This window comes from Panthera onca, chromosome F1, assembly GCF_046562875.1.
Source record: "Panthera onca isolate mPanOnc1 chromosome F1, mPanOnc1 haplotype 2, whole genome shotgun sequence".
NCBI lineage: Eukaryota > Metazoa > Chordata > Mammalia > Carnivora > Felidae > Panthera > Panthera onca.
In genome coordinates this window covers 12,719,974-12,738,094 of record NC_138355.1, presented here as the reverse complement: position 1 = coordinate 12,738,094, position 18,121 = coordinate 12,719,974, and the positions used below count along the sequence as shown (strand labels likewise).

General features: G+C 46.0%; 1 protein-coding gene across 6 annotated transcripts in view; it reads left to right on the top strand.

The window, feature by feature from the left end:
• ILDR2 (immunoglobulin like domain containing receptor 2) overlaps positions 1-18,121 on the top strand; it is a 63,466-nt gene that overhangs the window by 33,056 nt on the left and 12,289 nt on the right. For 2 of the 6 annotated variants that reach the window (XM_060643400.3, XM_060643396.3), the window contains exons 4-7: positions 3,612-3,668; positions 6,439-6,585; positions 7,713-7,889; positions 16,249-16,362. In XM_060643400.3, the coding sequence (XP_060499383.1) occupies positions 3,612-3,668; positions 6,439-6,585; positions 7,713-7,889; positions 16,249-16,362 (495 nt within the window). The remainder of the gene's footprint in view (positions 1-3,611; positions 3,669-6,438; positions 6,586-7,712; positions 7,890-16,248; positions 16,363-18,121) is intronic. The other 4 variants (XM_060643401.3, XM_060643399.3, XM_078441033.2 and 1 more) reach the window with 4 other exon arrangements.

Below are 18,121 nucleotides of genomic sequence, written 5' to 3'. Positions count from 1 at the left end.
TATAGTGCTGTCGCTTACAGATTTTAGCTTGAACATAGGTTCCTGGAGATTATATTCGCTGACATTCTCGGCGTAGAAACAATGTCAGAACACCAGCCTATGGGGAAATCCAGCTTTTGTATTTTACCTGCTCATAAATATTTTGGTTTATATATGCCCATCAGTGGTTGCAAGTGTGTGATCTCTGGGCTCCATACAGCCCCCAAACATACTTTGTATGGCTTGTCCAGTGTTTAAAAAAATACCTATGGATCAGTTGCCGACACTGAAAATGCAGATATTTCACACAAAAACCTGGGGTCTGGCTAATCTTGAAAAATAGGAAGACCCGCAACTGTGAAGACACATTCCTGTGGGGCAGCAATTGGCCAGACTTGAGTAGTAGCAGCCAATATAGACATATAATCTGCTATTTCCTACACCTCGTATTACATTCGGCTGGCTGCATTTACTTGTGTTACCTGCTGTCCCTGTAAACATACAGAGCTGAGTTTGCAACTCTAATCTCTAAGTATCAGATTTGAGAACCAAGAATATTGTAGGCTGGGTGACCATATAATTAATCGTCCAAGATAAGACACTTAGAGAATAAAAAGTAGTGCTGTTGGTATTTACACAGGTACAACAGGCACAAACGAGGATATATAGTCTCCCTATTTATAGATCACTTTATTCAGTCACCTCATTTGATTAATGAGAAAACGCAGACCTAGAAAGAGGAAGTAATTTGTCTATAGTCACCAAGTAAACTAATGGCAAAGGTGCCCTAAGTACCCTGATTCCCAGTTCACTACTTTCTCCAATATAATGTCTTCTATATAATAAGTATAAGCACCATATTTTCCTTGAATATATAGATTTTTTTATAGTTAATGATTATCACATGGCTAATTTCCTGTGAGTGTACAAGCTGGTAGTTTATATCATCAATAACATTTCTTTTATAAATGTAGTTAATTATGGGCTATCGTGTATCTAGAGATGTTTAAAACATTGGTAGGCTTGAGAGCTTAAGAGTAGACCCAAGAAAAGCGTCTCATTTTATTAGATACAGTAAGAGATACATTCAGAAGTGCTAATTGTCTGGATTTTAAAACAATCTTTTAATGTTTATTTTTGAGAGACAGAGACAGACTGTGAGCGGGGGAGGGGCAGAGAGCAAGAGGGAGACAGAGAATCAGAAACAGGCTCCAGGCTCTGAGCTGTCAGCACAGAGCTCGATGCAGGGCTTGAACTCGGGAACAGGGAGATCATGACCTGAGTCGAAGTCAGGTGCTTAACCGGCTGAGCCACCCAGGCACCTCTGGATTTTTTTTTTTTTAAGCCGCCATTAAGTAAGCATCCCATAACTAGCTTGTGAAAGACATTGTATATTGACTTTTTGATCATTGACTATTGGCCGGTATGTCTTCAAGAGATGGCCAATACCCCCAATTCCCCAGTCCTTGACCAGCTGTTTCTTTGTTGAGTTTCCAACAAGGGATTCCAAGGGATATTTGTACACAGAACACTCTAGATGAGACCAGTGCATGCTATGAATCACTTGCTCGGAATGTGGCCCCAAATTCCTGTCTGGTATCCCATCCTAGACCACACGTGAGTCTTAGAGGCACTTCTTAGCCTATCATGAAGGCTTAGGCCAAAGGCTAGCCTGAGAAGTCTCCTTCAGGGTACCCCTTTCTCCAGTGCCCCACTTGGCTCTCGTGTGTTCTTCCAAGAGACCTTGCAAGCAGCAGACCATGCTTAGCAGGTCAGCTGCACAAGCTAGAAAGACAGAAAGAAAGAAGCCTTTCTTGCCAAGACCTAAAACAGAGCTAGCCTAAGTCACTTCATTCTAGACTTCCCTCCCCTTGGAATGTATTGTGGTCCCAATGAATTTCTCAGATGAGGAACCATTACCCAAGCAGGAGACATGGCCAGGGCACCTTTTACCCCGTTGGCCTTGTATAGTTAGGGAGAGCCAAGAAAAAGTCAGTGTCCTGGAGGGACTCCTTTTTCTTTGACTTTTGTCAGACCTTCTTTTCCATAGAGTAGTTTGACGGAGGCGGGGACCAGTGACCAATCATGATAAACCTTTCGATTGAAAATGTAAGCTGCACGTGGGTAATTTTTTCTCTGATGCACCTCAGTAAACCTGTTTTCTAAATGGGCCCACTCCACATGCATGAAACAGACCCCTAAACATGTGTGTTCAGCAGTGACGTGTGGCTGCTGAGCCTTTGAAGTGCTGGTATGAGTAAAATATAGTATTCAATTAATTTCTTTTTTTACTCTGTGATGTGATGACTAGAAAAGCTAAAAATTACCTGTCGCTCACATTATATTTCTAGTGGATAGAGCCGTTCTAGAGGCATATGTTCTGCGTGTAAGTGAAGTAAGATTCAGTTGCGTGCTTAAGTGGTACCACGGTGACTTTTTGCCATTAGAAGCCGGAAAGGAGGGCAGTTTGCCAGTTGTTTCTTAATGCAAGACTTGTTTATTAGCAAGGGCTTCCGTCAGGTAGAAACATCTGGTACAGGTGCAGAAGGGCCTTTACATTTACGTTGATACGAGAACATGGTGAAAGCATTCAGTGCTTCTTTCTATAAATCAGGCCAGTTTTTTTTTTTTTTAAGTTTAATTTATTTTGAGAGACAGCATGAGCGGGGGAGGGGCAGAGAGGGAAGGGCAGAGAGAGGGAGGGGCAGAGAATCCCAAGCAACCTCAACACTGTCAGCGCAGAGCCCGATGTGGGATCATGACCTGCGCTGAAACCGAGAGTCAGATGCTTAACTGACTGAGCCACCCAGGCGCCCCTAAATCAGGCTAGTATTTAAAAGGACTAACCCCCTCCCCCGCATCTTCTACAGTCTTGGTTCCTGCGTAGCTCTTTGCCTCCCAGAACCCCGAGGGGGCGCCTGTTCTGACACCAGCTGGCTCTTAAGCTCGTATGCCGAACCATGCAGAAGGCACTTGGGTTCATACAACGCCAGCTGTGGGTCCCATATGGAAAATCCATACCATATACATATGTATAGAGTATTTCTGACACCAGAAGGAGTGTAGAAGAGCATGTAACTCATCTAGCTTTATCTTTTCCTTGCCTTTGAACATTTTAATCATCGAAACATCTTTAGGCTATAAATAGAACATGTAGTGAGACAATTCTGAGTTAAAACCAAATATGTACTTTTGTTTTTATATGGACATAGGACTGTGTATGGATGTATGAAAATGTAGGTTGAACGTTTGGATACAGATGGGTTTGACTTTCCAATCAAATGTGTGGAGAAGAATGTATAAATGAATGGATATGGTATGTGTCAGTCTGCTCAAGCAGGGTTTTTCATATTTGAAGCAGAGATTTCCTCCTTCTATAAATAGTTGGAGAGAAAGTTCTGTTTCTGCTTCCGTCTGGTTTAGGTGCAGAGTTCACTTAGATGGCTGCCAAAGAGTGATGGAGAAAGTTACTCTCTTGACTGAGCCCCGCCTCGGCGACTTGCCTCTCCTACCCCAGGGAGCATGGGTCCATGGCCCTGGTGTAGGGATGGCGCCCCCTGGAGCCAGCCTTCAAGCTGTATTTTCCTTTGGAGTAACCTCTTTCCTTCTTCTTTTCCTTCCACCTCTTCCAGGCAGGACAGGGCTGCTTGCTGATCTCTTGCCCAGTTTTGCTGTGGAGATTATGCCAGGTATTCACTCATTTAACTCTTTATTTGCTTAATGTGCTGTCACTCCATCTGTCTTGCTTCTGCATTAGTCGCTAATTGCTCCTTTAATTTGTTTGCACATTTGTCTGTATTATTTCTGTGTTCTTTTCCAGGATGAACTGAGCCCAATGGAAGAGCCTTTAGATTGTATTTCTTCTATTAGTAGGTCCTAAAAGGATAATGATTAAAAATAAACTGCAAGGGGGACCCAGTCCTTCAATGTCAGGTGTGCAGGCTCTTTGGCAAACTCCATAACCATTCAGCATCTCCGCTGTCCCCAGGCAGCTAGAAGTATCCCTAACACAAAGTTATTATTTATCTGCATTTCCTTATTCCCTAAGTTATATGTTTACCCATTCATTAGTGTATGACCATGTTACTCTGAATTGCCTTTTGTAACTTTACCAAAACAGTTTTTCAAGCCTTATGAAGTCAGTACACCCCTCCTTCCTTGAAAAGTACATGCTTACAGACCGACATTGCTTTGTATACAATTTCAGGGGCTCCTTGGGCCCCATAAGTCCCTGGAATCCATGGACCATATGTCAGGGAAACCCCAGATGCACAGCTCTGTCATTTTATATAGCTTAAGTTGAATGCACCAGCCTAGACAAGCCAGCATCCATTCAGTGCAACACTATAGTCTGTAATGGAAGGAGGTTCCATGAGAAACGGGAATGAACTACGGGAAAGGACATATCCAAACTCAGAGAATACTAAAGACTGATTCATTCTTGCTTTGGAGGGCTACTGCCAAAGGGTTGAGAGCTGCATAATAGTTGGGAGCAACGGAGAGATACAGACTGTTCCCGGCCATAGGTTTTGACTTTATTCAGGTTTTAAAACATCCAAAGCCTTCACAGTTGAATTTCACTAATTATTCTTCCACGAATTCTCCTGTTTTGCCGTTAGCTGGCCAACCCAAATATAAACATGCTTCCTGTTGATGTTGACCCCAGGGACACAAATAGATATCTCTTTGTGATCCCCCTTATCCAGAGTGCTGTCAGCTTGTACTGGTTTGTTCATCACCCGCAAACATACACATACAATGTTACGAAGCATCGCTTCAAACTAGATGTTATGTTCCCCCAGTCCCAGGAAAGAGTTACTGTATTTTTCATATCTGGTCCTGGTCCCTTGAATATCCCTCCCTTTTGACTCCCAAGAATCCTTGCATGGATAACATTCTTTTGTTTCTCCAAGGTAACCTGCCAGTCCTTTATCTTTGGCTGCTTGACCCAAGACCGTTGTAGCCACTGTGCCACAACACTCATCTAATCCTCGGAGCTCATATCTGTCTCCAGCGACAGAGTGTTACTGGGTTATTGCTAAGGTCCAGGACAAAGCCCTGAGCTATCTATGGTCCTCAGCGGGAATGTTTTCCAGACCATTCTCAGCAGGCGCAGGGCCTTCTCATTTCCTCACTGAAGAGATGGTGACCTGGTTAATTTGAATGGGGATGAGTGGATGGGGTGACGAGGGACGTTTCAGGAAATATAAGTTGTTGGTTTTTTTCTCTGAGGAAACTGTGTTCTAGACAAAGGTCAAATAATTTTATCATTATCGCAAAACCCTTTATATAACAAAAATGTCATAGTCTCAAGCTCCAACTGAATGTGCATTTAATTGAAAGAACATTTAATAACCAAAATTCAAGAAAAACAATATATACTTAAAGTTCATTGTAAAGGGACTTTTTGGTAGGCGGCTTTCGATCAAAATGAATTACTTTGATTTTTTGACTTTTAAAGGAACTCATGGCTCACTCTAGTCTGTCCAGCCTATAGAAGTTGGGTCCTATAGCCAAATCCCAAAAGCGTGACACAAAGTCACTCGAAGGTCACAGTCATTTTTATCTAAGACAAATGGAATTTGTTTCCCTTCTCTTAATCTTTTGGATGAGCAAATGCACTAGAAGTTGTGGGCATCCTCTGGTAGAGGTGGGAAAATAACAGGAGTTAACAAACATAGCCAGTATAGTCCTCAAAGCCCTGAGCCATTTTCCCCGCAGCTACGCTGGCTATTCAGCATGGTCAACCTGAGCGTTATCAAACCGAGCCATTCTTGGGGGCGTGGCGACATCATATTCTCCACCTGAGTCTTTGTCTCTAGATTTCTCTAGCCATGGTTTGTTCCACAGGTTTTGTTCCAGAAGGTTTCGATCTCAGCCTTGATGCTGAGTCCGGGAAGGGTGTTACGGGGTGGTCAGCAGGGAAAGTAGATGAACACATAAGGAACCTGGACCACTTATGTGCCGGTTTAGACCGTGGAGACATAGAGAACTTTCTCTCAAGGACTTATATTTTTATAGGAAAGAGTAACTTGGCCGCAAAAGAAACATATTCACAGAACCCACCTCTTCGTAGCTCAGCAAGCAAGGTTCCTCCTCTCCCCAGCCGGGGAGTCTTTCTGTTCTCGTCCCATATTTGTTCTGACGCTACAGTTGATACTGTGAACCTTTTGCCCAGGAGGGGGCCCCGAAGCTCCCCCATCACTTTGTGCTGGTCGTTAGGTGTGCCTGGTAGGACCTGGGCAACCTTCTCCCCTCTTCCCCATGACCCCCTGAACCCTGTGAAGTCTGCACTTCTCCCTCTCAGAGTGCCCCCTGAGTTTGGGGGCTCCGTGCCCTGTTACGAGGTACTCCCCCAGATCCCTCCCGCCCACTCCTCCCACAGTAGACAGCCATGAGAGTGTGCCTGTCCCGACAGCGGGCCACCTCAACCGTGGGTTTCTCTGTGCGTCCTTCCAGAGTGGGTGTTTGTTGGCCTGGTGATCCTGGGAATCTTCCTCTTCTTCGTCCTGGTGGGGATCTGCTGGTGCCAGTGCTGCCCTCACAGCTGCTGTTGCTACATCCGCTGCCCATGTTGTCCAGATTCCTGCTGCTGCCCGCAGGCCTGTGAGTAAAGTGACTAGTGGGGAGATGTAGAATGATCGCGAGAAATGTCACCTCACCATCAGACAGCTGTGTACCCTGAGTTCCTTCTCCGCCTCCTTTCCTTCCACCTTAAAAGTTGGTTGTTCTAGGCTCACACCTCTGCTGGGAGCCCCCGGCATCCTGAGATGCCCATTGCTGTTTGCCTTCTCACCTGCCTGCACCTCTCCATACTTCTCATCCACACCAGTCACCCCTGCGTTTGCGACTCTCATTGGCACTATTGATGAAAGGAAGGGCAGCTTCCAGATGTCAGGTTGTGGGTAAGGCTTTTGTCCTCTCTTCAGGCCCTCAAGCTAGAGGAAAGGCCGTGCCTCTCGGATGCAGAGAACTCCTCTTTTAACAAGCAGAGTATGCAGACTGCAGCCTTTGAGTACCATCCGGCCACGGATGAGTTTTATTTATTCCCGTGACAAAATGGTCCACAAAGGGACCAGTCCTTACTTGGGGATTCACGATTTTACCTGAATGGCTGAGCCCATGTAGCCACCAAGTTGGGCACCCCGGCCATAAGCCAAATACATCTTGAAGGAGAAAGACATACATGCATCTTTAATATTCTTAGGATTAAAGCAGTTTCCAGGAGGAGTCAGGTTATTTGCTCTGCCTTTGAGATCACAGAGCAGGGCCAGGTGCAAGCTCATTACCTGCTCTGCCTCTCTAGAAGAGGTTTGGGGTCCTCCTGGAACCCAGGAGGGTGGCATGGTGCTAGGCCTCCTCCGGAGGGACGGAGGCAGCCTACAGACAGTGTGGTTAGCAATGGGCCGTGCCGTCACCGCGGACTGCCATGACAGCTCCTAGTACTGCTTAATTACTCAGTTGCCAGGTACTAAACACTGTAATTCCTTATGTCATTGCTTTTGGTGGAGCTGGAGGAGTCCAAGGGGGTGGGGGAGAGTGGTTCTGATGAGTCAGTTCAGGCCTAGGAGAACACACACAAACACACACACACACACACACACACACACACACACACACAGAGGCACACATCCAAGAGCTCCCGTAAGCGCATCCTCAGGGAGTTTTGGTGTGAGGGTTGTGGAGGGTGGGACAATAATATAATCTCTTTTGCTCTTCATCTCCCTCCACAGTGTATGAAGCAGGGAAAGCAGCAAAGGCCGGGTACCCTCCCTCTGTCTCCGGTGTCCCCGGCCCTTACTCCATCCCCTCTGTCCCCTTGGGAGGAGCCCCCTCATCTGGCATGCTGATGGACAAGCCGCATCCACCTCCCCTGGCACCAAGTGACTCCACTGGAGGAAGCCACAGTGGTAAATGTAGTTCCAGACCGCCCTGCCCCATGCTCCTCTCTGGCTTCCGCTCTGGTTCCTTCCTGATAAGAACCATCAGCTCAGTGATTCTTCTTTGGAAAGTGACGGCCTCCATTCCAGAAGTGGGATCTCTCTAGCTCTATCAGATGTCATCCGGAACGCATGTCAGGCTCTCCAAGGGCTGCAGGATGTAGCTGCCCCTGCTTTCTTCCCAGACTCCTCAGTAACTAAGATGATGAGGAAAAGAGGCAAGGTACCCATTGAATGTTGGTCATCCAGTGAATAAATAGTTCTTTCAGCCCTACCTAGGGTTCAGGACTGTTGCACTACAGTAGGTACTGTGAGGAACACTAAGAAGTTTAGGACACGGTTTGCCCGGGAAGCGGTACGGCCCAGCCAGGGAGAGACAATAGACTTTTATTAGGACAGTTAGATGCTGTAAAGAGTATGGTGCTGGGAATTCAAAGGGTAAAGAGCTGAAGCAGTTACAGGGTGTTCAGGGAAGAGGTGTATTTGAGCTGGGCCTAGAAGAACACAAAGGAAAAGGAGAGCAGACAGCGGGTTGCTGGGCACCCCCAGGAAGGACACATGGTGGAAGCCTGGGGCTGGAAGAACAGGGTGTGTGTTTGACAGTCTCCAACTTGGCTGACTGGAAGACAGTGGGAGGCTGTAATGGAGCCTCACCCAGGTGAGGGAGGGCCTTGAAACCCCTTCAGGAGAGCCGGGACTTGGTGCCGTAAGGGAGTCGGAGCCACTGCAGGCAGGTTCCCGAGTTCTTGGAGAGGTGCTGTGCTAACAAGGCAAGTGGGAACGGAAGAGAGTGGGATCAGCGATCCCGGGCTGAGAGGTGACTGAAGCCGTTCAGGGGGTGTGAGAGCATCCGGGTCGTGATGGAGGCCATGGAAGTTGAAATGCGCAGGTAAATCTGAGAGATACTTCGAAAGAGGAAGCAGGTAGGACTTTAGGGAATGCAGGAAAGGGGAGGCTTCAGGATGAGTGCAAGCTGTCCCGTGATGCACACCATAGACAGAATTAAGGAATTGGTAGGGAGAGCTTATGTGGATGGAGATGAGCCCTGGTATTTAGGGCATGATGCATTCGTGGTTATTGGCGAGGGCACAGGGGTAGCAGGGGTGGAGAGACGTTAAAATGTAGCTTTCCGGGAGGTGTCTGAACAGGATTACAGAGTAGTAACGATTAGACGTGTGTGAAGTCTATTTGGAAGGTAACTTAAATCCCTAGGTGTGGATGAGCCAGCAGGGTTGGTAAAACAGACACTTCTCCCCTGGAGGTATCTGGACTTCCTTCGGTGGGTGCGGGAAGAGTATCCGGCCCACTGAATGACCTGTCCGTGCTGGACCCCGGACGGAGTGGATATCTTCAGTGAGTAATTGGTATTTGTGGGTTTTTTTTTTTTTTTTTTTTTTTTTTTTATACCCTCTCCCTGGAACTATTAGTAGAATTCTGACGTCTGAGCCTGGGAATGAGTCACAGACTGAGAAGTAAAAGTTAATGATCAAGGACGCACAGAGAATTGGAGAGATAAAGACAATATAGTTCATTTCTCCCAAGGATGGAACGGGAAAAGAGACGTTAATGGAACTTGTCTCATAATCGGTTTGTGGCTTCCCCTTTCTCCGGTCTTTTTATCCTTCCTGCCCACCAGAACCCATTCCCTCTTACTTTTTGGAAATGGATTCTCGTAATGAAATGATTCTTACTCGTAGGGTGACAGATGCTTCCTCTCTCCTGATTTCAACCTTTTTCTGGTTCCTGCCATACTAACCAAATGCAATTAGAGGTGGCTTGAGGGGGCGCCTGGGTGGCTCAGTCGGTTGAGTGTCCGACTTCGGCTCAGGTCACGATCTCACAGTTCGTGAGTTCGAGCCCCACGTCGGGCTCTGTGCTGACAGCTCAGAGCCTGGAGCCTGCTTCGGATTCTGTGTCTCCCTCTCTCTGTCCCTCCCCCGCTTTGCACCGTCTCTATCTCTCAAAAAAATGAATAGATGTTTAAAAAAAACGTTTAAGAAAAAAAGAAATGGCTTGAAACATAGGAACACTTATTATTTCACAGAGCAAGAAATCCCAAGGAAAAGTGGCTCCGGGGGTTGCTTAATCGATCAGTTCAGGTAGCACCACTGAAGGACTGAGGTTTTTATAGCTTTCGTTCTGTCCTTCCAAGCTGGCTCCCCTTATGATCCTGTGGTGACTGCCATAGTTCCAGGTACTAAATGCATTCAGAGATAGAAAAAGATATGCTTCTCCCTTGTGCTGCTTTTCTCAAGAGTGAGGAAACCTTTTCCAGAAGCCCCTCCCCCTTCTAACAGACTTCTCGGTGGTTTTATTGGCAAGAATTGTGTCCTGTGCCCATTTCTATACCAGATTGGCTTGAACTAATCGAGACGCATCTCTTAGGCCAAAAACACCTGATCACCTTGGAAATGAACAAAATCAGGGTTCTGTTAGCCAGCAAAAAGGGGAAGATGCACAACCAATGTTAGCCACAGCTAGTCTGGCCCAGGTTGTCATCGTCTGGTTCACTGAGTCAGGATAGCATTCCTCATGACCCCTAGTGGGCACATTTCTGTCCTCATGGCCCCATGGACAGAATTATTGATGGCATTTGGTTATTTGTTAAGAAAAAGGTGGCTTAAGCCAATGTTCTGTGTACATTATTTGTTAAAGAATGTTAGAGATGTTAAGAAGTGCTGATTTATAAAGATGTAAGTTTAGCCTATTTTATATTTATATGCTAGCTCAATTTTAGGGTAATCATCTAGCAATAGTGATTTTTCAGATTACATTTGTATACAGTGCCCTTTTGAACCCTCTGGGTAGTTGGAAAGGCGTCTTTGATGAGCTGTGTGTAGTACAGCCAGTCAGTTACCAACTGGGAGAGAGAAGAGGCGCCTTGATTGCCTCCCCCGTTCTTCTTGGCAGCTATTTGAGATCTCTGTTGCAATAGAAGAACTCTCTCCTCCTGTCCTGCCCTGGACTCAGCCTCTTCAGCTTTGTCAAGGTTCTCTCTTTATTGAGTAGCCCACATTCCATCCCAGTCTCCCCTCTCCTTGCCAGACTGTCTTGCTCTAGAGACTCCTTCCTAGCAGCATTCAAAGCGTGCCTAAATCTCTCCACTAAAATAAAACAACAATTTGCAAAAACCTCGTAGTCCTTGGATGTTGCTTCCCTACCCCTTTTCTCCTCTTCACAGCTGAACTCCTTCAACGTTTCGGATGTTTCATGTCTCCATTTCCTCCGCTTTTCGCCAACTCCTCGACTAACTGCCATCTTGCTATCGCTTTCGCTACTCCAGAAACAGTGCTTGTGAAGATTGCCTTGTGGCAAATCTGATCAGTGCTTCCCAGTTCTTAACCTCCCTTGACTTCTCAAAGCGTTTGCCACCCCTGCCCCACTCCTCTCTCTTTGCCTTCCCCAACACGTTGGTTAGTAATTTTTCCTACTTATTTCTCTCTACGCTGGCTGGCCTTCCTCCTGTTTTGTCCAAGGTCCTCTCCCTGGGAAATGTTATCTACTCCCACGGCTTCAATCATGTTTTCTATGCTTATGACTCCCAGTCACCGTCTCCAGCCCCTCTCCTGCTCCTCAGTCCCATGTACCCAACTGCCTGGACATCTCACAGGCATTTCAAACTCGGACTCTAGGAAGTCGAATTAGTCTGCTGTTTTTTGACTGCAAACCAACTCCTGCATTTCTTGTCACAACAGGTGGCCCTCTTGTCCACCCGGCAGCCCCAACCAGAAGCAGGGACCTCGTCCTCATCTCTGCCTCACTTCCCTCATCCGGTTGGTCACCAGGTCCCTCGGATTACACCTCAAAATAACCTTGAATCGGTTTACTTTCCTCCACCTGTATTGTGCTATCCTGGTCCCTGCTACCCCCATCTCTCACCTTGATTAATGCAACTATCTCCTGCACTGGCTTTCCACAGCTACTCTTGCCTTGTTCTCATTTATTTTCACATCCACCTGGCCTCCCCTCATTCTTCTTACAAAAGAATTGAGTAGGCAAGTAGGGTTTTGAAATGTCATTTTCAAAACTAATAAGGATATGCGTCTATATATATGCCTACTGTATGTATACAGAGGATATGCAAATTTTAAACATCACTTCTCCCACAACTGAGCTGCTATCACCCTGGGGGTGGAATGTGGCAGCTGTTCCATCATCCATAAACAGCCTTACTTAGCTCATTAAGATAGGGTAGGAAAAACAAGGCTATATCCATGGGTATCTGCCTCAGAGACTTCTTCTGCAAGTTTTATAAGTTAGGCTTGGCTGTAAAGGAGAAATTAACTGAAAAGTAGCTGATTTCCAGTCAACTGGGTCAAACATATCAGCCCAACTACTTTAACAATAAGAATTTTTGTAGTTTGGCATCAAAATGAACATCCCAATATTCCCTCCCCGCCAGAACCAAAGTTGCCGAGGCTAATCCATTCGAGGAGTTGAAGTATGAAGAGTCACACCAACCAAAGGACTTGGGCCAGACAGAGCTTGAAAAGATAAATAGATCCCCCATCCATGCTAAACTGAAACATCACTGGTGGGGGGTGGGGGGGAAGTCATTTTCCAAAAAGGGCTGGACTTTGGCCAATGGTCCAGGACCTGTCTTTTTAAACTATCACCACACATCAGAGAGTTCTCGGATCTTCAGGCAAATTACAGATAAAAATCAACCTGACACCATTTTACTTGTTTTCATGTAAGAAAAATTTGATGCATGCCTACGAATTTTCCCTCACAGAATTTGCTGTCTAGCAAAATGGGCATTGGGGGTTTGTGAATGGAAATAAAACGAGTAAAGAGATACAAAGCAGTGTATGACAAGACTGTTCTCTGATGCAAGCTCAGAGAAGGAAAAGTCTCATCTGCTTGGCGGGATGAAGAGAGGTTTTCTGGTGTTTTAAATGCTCCTGAGCATATATGTGACACAGAGCCAGATTCTGCCAGGATGAGAGAACTTGTTTTCGTTCTAGTGTTAGTGTGCTACACAATCAAACTTACAGTTTTCAGTTGAAAAAAAGAAACCCCTTTTTGCAGGGAGAATGGCCTAGCTTTTTAGCTACTGAAACCAAATAGATGATACCTCTGAAGTGTAAATGTCAATAATTCGTCCTCGTCCTTCTCGGCAAATCGGAGGGATTTAGATTTCTGAAGACATTAGCTGAAGTCAAGGCAGAAAGTATCTATTCTCGTGGAGTCTCTTTATAATGCCAGGATTGGAAGGTGAGACAACTGCCTTCATTTGAGGCTGTCAATAGTTACTGTAACTTTTCAGGGACATGATAACCTGTGCATACATCATCAAACCTGTCTCACAAGGAGGAGTGTGATTTGTTATAATGACACAGAAAACAATCTGTGCTCTACTCCAAGTTGCAATTAACGGAGAGGTTTCCAGCTGTTGCTCAGAGAGGCGGCCAGCTCTCACCACCAGGGGACAGCTAGGACATTGTTCCAATAAGGCAACACCTCCCCACCTCCACTTGATCTCAGTATGACTGAATGTTTACCATACAGTGCTTCACATATTTAAAACACCTGGCTGAAGGCAGAGCTCAGGTAGGGTAGGCCCCTTCCCTAATGCCTATAGTAACTGCTAGTGTTCTCCTTTAAAAAATAACCATCAATCATGGCAGCAAAACTGACCTAAACCTTGCTGCTCCCTCAGGCTATCGTTCAAGTCCTCCCCTTCCTGGCCAAAACCCTCTGACCAACCAACCACATGGCTGCTTCTGCCTTACTCTGCAGTCCCTTGTCATATAGTTTCCATTCCTGATTTCTGTTCATTCGTTCGTTCGTTCATTCATTCGTTCATTCACTCATTCATTCATACAAACACATGTTTCTAGGGTCTACAGTGTGCTAGGCTCTGTGCTTGTGCTGGAGATGCAGAGATAGAACCGGTCCTTGTCCTCAGGAAGATTAGAATCTAGAGAGGGAAACTCTACAGGAAATACTCTTTCCAAGGAAATCATTACCCCCCACACCACCCTCAGACTAGCACCAATTCAGCTCAAACGTTTATTAAGTGCCTACCAAGCACTGTTCTGGGCTTTACACTGATCTAGAATAAGACTTCTTTTCCTTCGGAAATCTTTGGGAAGATGAGACATTTATACAAATAATTTGGAACAAACTAGAGCGTATTGAGGGTCCTAGTGAAACTTCCAGGTAAATGGTTTATAAGAGAGAAATGAGATGGGGAGAGAGAAGAAATAGAACTTTATAGCTATGAGAATCAGAGAAAGCTTTTGGGATGTGGTGCCATTTGAGCTGCCCCTGATAATTACAAGGAACTCAAAGAACTCTACCGATTTGGTCTTCGTTGTCCTCTTTTTTACCTTGTTAAATTTTTTCTATATCTGTCTTCTCTTCCTTGTGAAGAGAAAGGTTGGGAAGATTTAAAGTTGGGGAAGTATTGGTTGCATTTTATAGACATTAAAACCCGGTACTTGATAGGTCATCATTTATTTGAGGCCCCTCAATAAACCAGCCACGTGCCTAGCAGTGCCCAGTTCCCTATTTCCTAGCCCTGTGTTTCATCCATCAGACATGACTGCCTCAGAACAGACATAGCAGTTCCGTGGGATAATTGCATTTTAATTGAACTGTCTGTACTACTCTGTAAACGCCTCTGCAGAGATGGAAGGAAGAGTGTGTAGCTTGATAAATAAAATCATTCCTGCTAATAATTGCTTCTGCATAAGGATTACGGATCTAACCTCCAGGAGAAGGTGCCACTTAAAAGCATGTGCTGAGATTCATTAGTTTTGGTTTTTTTTTTAAAGTAATTCCACAATTGGAGATGAATCTGAACTGCCCAGAATGTTCTCATATAGAAAATTGGTGCACCTGCAAATGGGTGTGGGGGCGTTCTTTCAGTTTTCGGTGCCAGGGCTGCGATCAGAGTGCTGCGGAATGCTGTATTTTAATCTTCCATGGACATAGTTTGTGTGTGGGGCTTTGTCCACAGCCAGGGTAAGGTGACCAGAAAGCAGAAAGCGGAGTCCCCTCTGGAGGCACATGCAGTCATGTGGTTTCTTTATGACATTCGCCCAGCTTTGGGAACAGAGGACGTTGGGGGTTGGGTCACTTTCTTCCATCCCGTTGTAGAGTCCTGACTGCCTAGAAGATAGGACGACGTCTCAGATCCTCCCACCCAGGGCACATCTACGAGCATTTCCTACTCTGGGCTTTCTCCTCTTGTCTTTCCTACTACCCCTGACTCCTAGGCTCCAGAGAGGCTTCAGTCAGACTACATGGTTCCAGCCCTGGTGCTGCCAGTAATGCTTGAGCAAGTTATGAAATCCCTCTGAATCAGAGTTTTCTCAACCATAAAATGAGGCTGCCGGAACTTCATTAGGGGTTGGGAGGAATGAACGTCCATTAAAGCATTTAGCACCGTACCTAGCACATTTATAGTGCCCAATGAGTGTTGTCTCTTGCCATTATTGTTATGTCCCCATCCCATTCCTTCCCTTCTCTTGTTTCCCTTATCTGTGAAGATTAGACGTGCCCGTGTCTGATCACCCTTGAGGCTGGTATTGGACTTGGCTGATACTTAAGTGATATGGGGCTTCGACAGCCTTTGTATCTGACAACATGAGGGATGGGAATGTAGGAGATGGTGTTCTCTCTCAGGCTTTAGTTTTGTTTCTTATTAAGCCCTGAAAATAACGCCTGCTTGTAACCACGTAGCGGCAGGTTGAATTTATCATGTCTAGAATGTGGTATTCCCTTTCCTAAAAGGAAAATGTTAAAGAAATAAACGGAACCATACTTAGCAATCCGTGTGGTTTGCACCTTACGTGGCCCAAATGTATATCATAGTCTCTAATCCCAGTTATGGAGTTTCTGCGTCATCTCTCAGGACACTAGAGGCTTTCAGGCCACCTTTGTCAAGGTCCCTGATGTTTGGGTGTCTGTTTTCTTTCCATGTGCTCCTACCAAGTGAAGATGTGATCCTCAGATGGTATAGAATGATCTGTCTAGAAAGCGGTCTTTTTTTTAGTGTGAGTATACTTCCCTGAGCGTTGAGAAGATGATCTTTAAGTGGAGCTATAGAAGGTCAGAAAGAAGGAAACAGGATTTAACAAGTGACCCAAAATGTCCTGTCATAGAACTTTGTTATTTACCTGCTGTTCCTCCGTTTCCAGGGGCACCATCTGATAAAAGGGATCTCAGGTATGGTTCCATCAGTATAAATATAGATGACTATTTCTGGGTGATTTCAAGAAGAGTTGTTATAAGCGGGGACCATGTTTTTCACTTGGTAAAATAAATGGAGGCCCCCTCCTGCTTTTCTCAGCTCACCTTCCTGTCCTTTCCTTAACAGTTCGCAAAGGCTACCGGATCCAAGCGGACAAAGAGAGAGACTCTATGAAGGTCCTGTACTACGTCGAGAAGGAGCTGGCTCAGTTTGATCCGGCCAGAAGGATGCGAGGCAGATGTGAGCATCTCTTAGTTCCGTGTGATCTGCGCGTCACGCGGGAGTTCAACGCTGAAGGGGATTCGGGGGTTACCAAACTCGGGCAGCCCTGAGCTCTCAGGGTTAGAGCTAGCAAGGGTGCCGGTGACATCCTGAGGACAGTAGCCTCAAGTACACACAAGGGAGAGAAAGGGCTTCTGGTGCGAGGAGTAGAGCAGGTGTGTGTCCCTTGGCTTATGTTGTATCTCTCCATGGAGTAGCCAGCATGTTGGGCCTGTGCAGTCCTGGGGTTGGAAATACTTTATTCGAAGAGTCTCTCCCTGCTACTCTCTTTAAAACAGACTCAAAACAATGACAAAAGATGTGCGGTTTTTCCCCAGCACGAAAGCCCCCATCATTGAACAACGGTCCAGCTGCTGACTTGCTAGAGGGGGGGCCTCGAGGCAAGTGAACGAGCAAGTCTGCCAAATGAATCTACAAAAAGGAGGCCCGACGTTCCTCTGAGATCCCCAGCAGCAGAGACCGAGGGGCTAGCAAAAAGGGTGTCCCTCTCGTCAAGAGAACCTTTAAATCACTGAGTTGCAGGGCCCCAACCTTAACTCACTCGCAGCCCGTCGGACGCTTGGCAGCCGACACGGCTGATTATTTGGCGTGGGTTCCAAATTACCTTCCGTGATGAGGGGCAGCACAGGGCAGGTCTGACGTAGATTCGCTAATTATCAAAAGGGTGCTGGCGGGCCTGGTGGTAAGGTCACAATGTCTGTCTCTCTTTGAACCCTCCTTGCCTTGGAAGCAAGGAGAGACTCGATAGAATTGTTGGGGAAACAGTCCCAGACTAGAGGCACTTTATTCAGATTAAGGACAACATATTCCTCCCAGTTTGCAATGCTAAATTCATCCTGTCTGGGCTGCATCCTCCCACCGCAGGGACTATAAAAAGACAATCTCCAGATTGGAATGTCAGGAATGCAGATGTCACTGCACTTGACAAGTTAGTTGTAACATGTTGTCATGGAGCCCTGTGAGGGGACACAGATAGGGATCAAGGAGAAGGAGCCTGGGAGGAAATCTGTGAATCTCACAGCTCAGAGAAAAAGTTAAAACCTGAGGCTAAAACTAAAACGATGGGTGCCGGTTTAGGTGATGTCTCCTGCCTACCCGGAGGGTCTTGGGGGACTGACAGATCATTAATGTCATGGAATCTTAGCATCCATGGAATCTTAGCATCTTAAAGATGGCTGAGGTCAATCTTTGCAGTGTACAGATGAGGAAACAGAAGCCCAGAGGGTTGAAGTGACCAGACCAGGACGAGAACCCAGCTCTTCTGATTCCCAGTCCTGTGCTCTTTACCCAAGAAATTTTTGAGCAAACTGGATGGCTCCGTGGCTGCAGCGGCTGTATCTGTTTAGAGATCACAGCCTTTTACCTCCTAGGACTTTAGTATGTTAGAGCTGAAGAGACTGAGGTTGTTGAATCCACCTCCCTCATTTAAAAAAAAATTTTGGGGGCGCCTGGGTGGCTCAGTCGGTTAAGCGGCCGACTTCAGCTCAGGTCATGATCTCGCGGTCCGTGAGTTCGAGCCCCGCGTCGGGCTCTGTGCTGACAGCTCAGAGCCTGGAGCCTGTTTCAGATTCTGTGTCTCCCTCTCTCTGACCCTCCCCCGTTCATGCTCTGTCTCTCTCTGTCTCAAAAATAAATAAACGTTTAAAAAAATTTTTTTTCAAATAAAAAAAATAAAATAATTTTTTTTTCAAATAAAAAAAATAAAAAAAAATTTTTT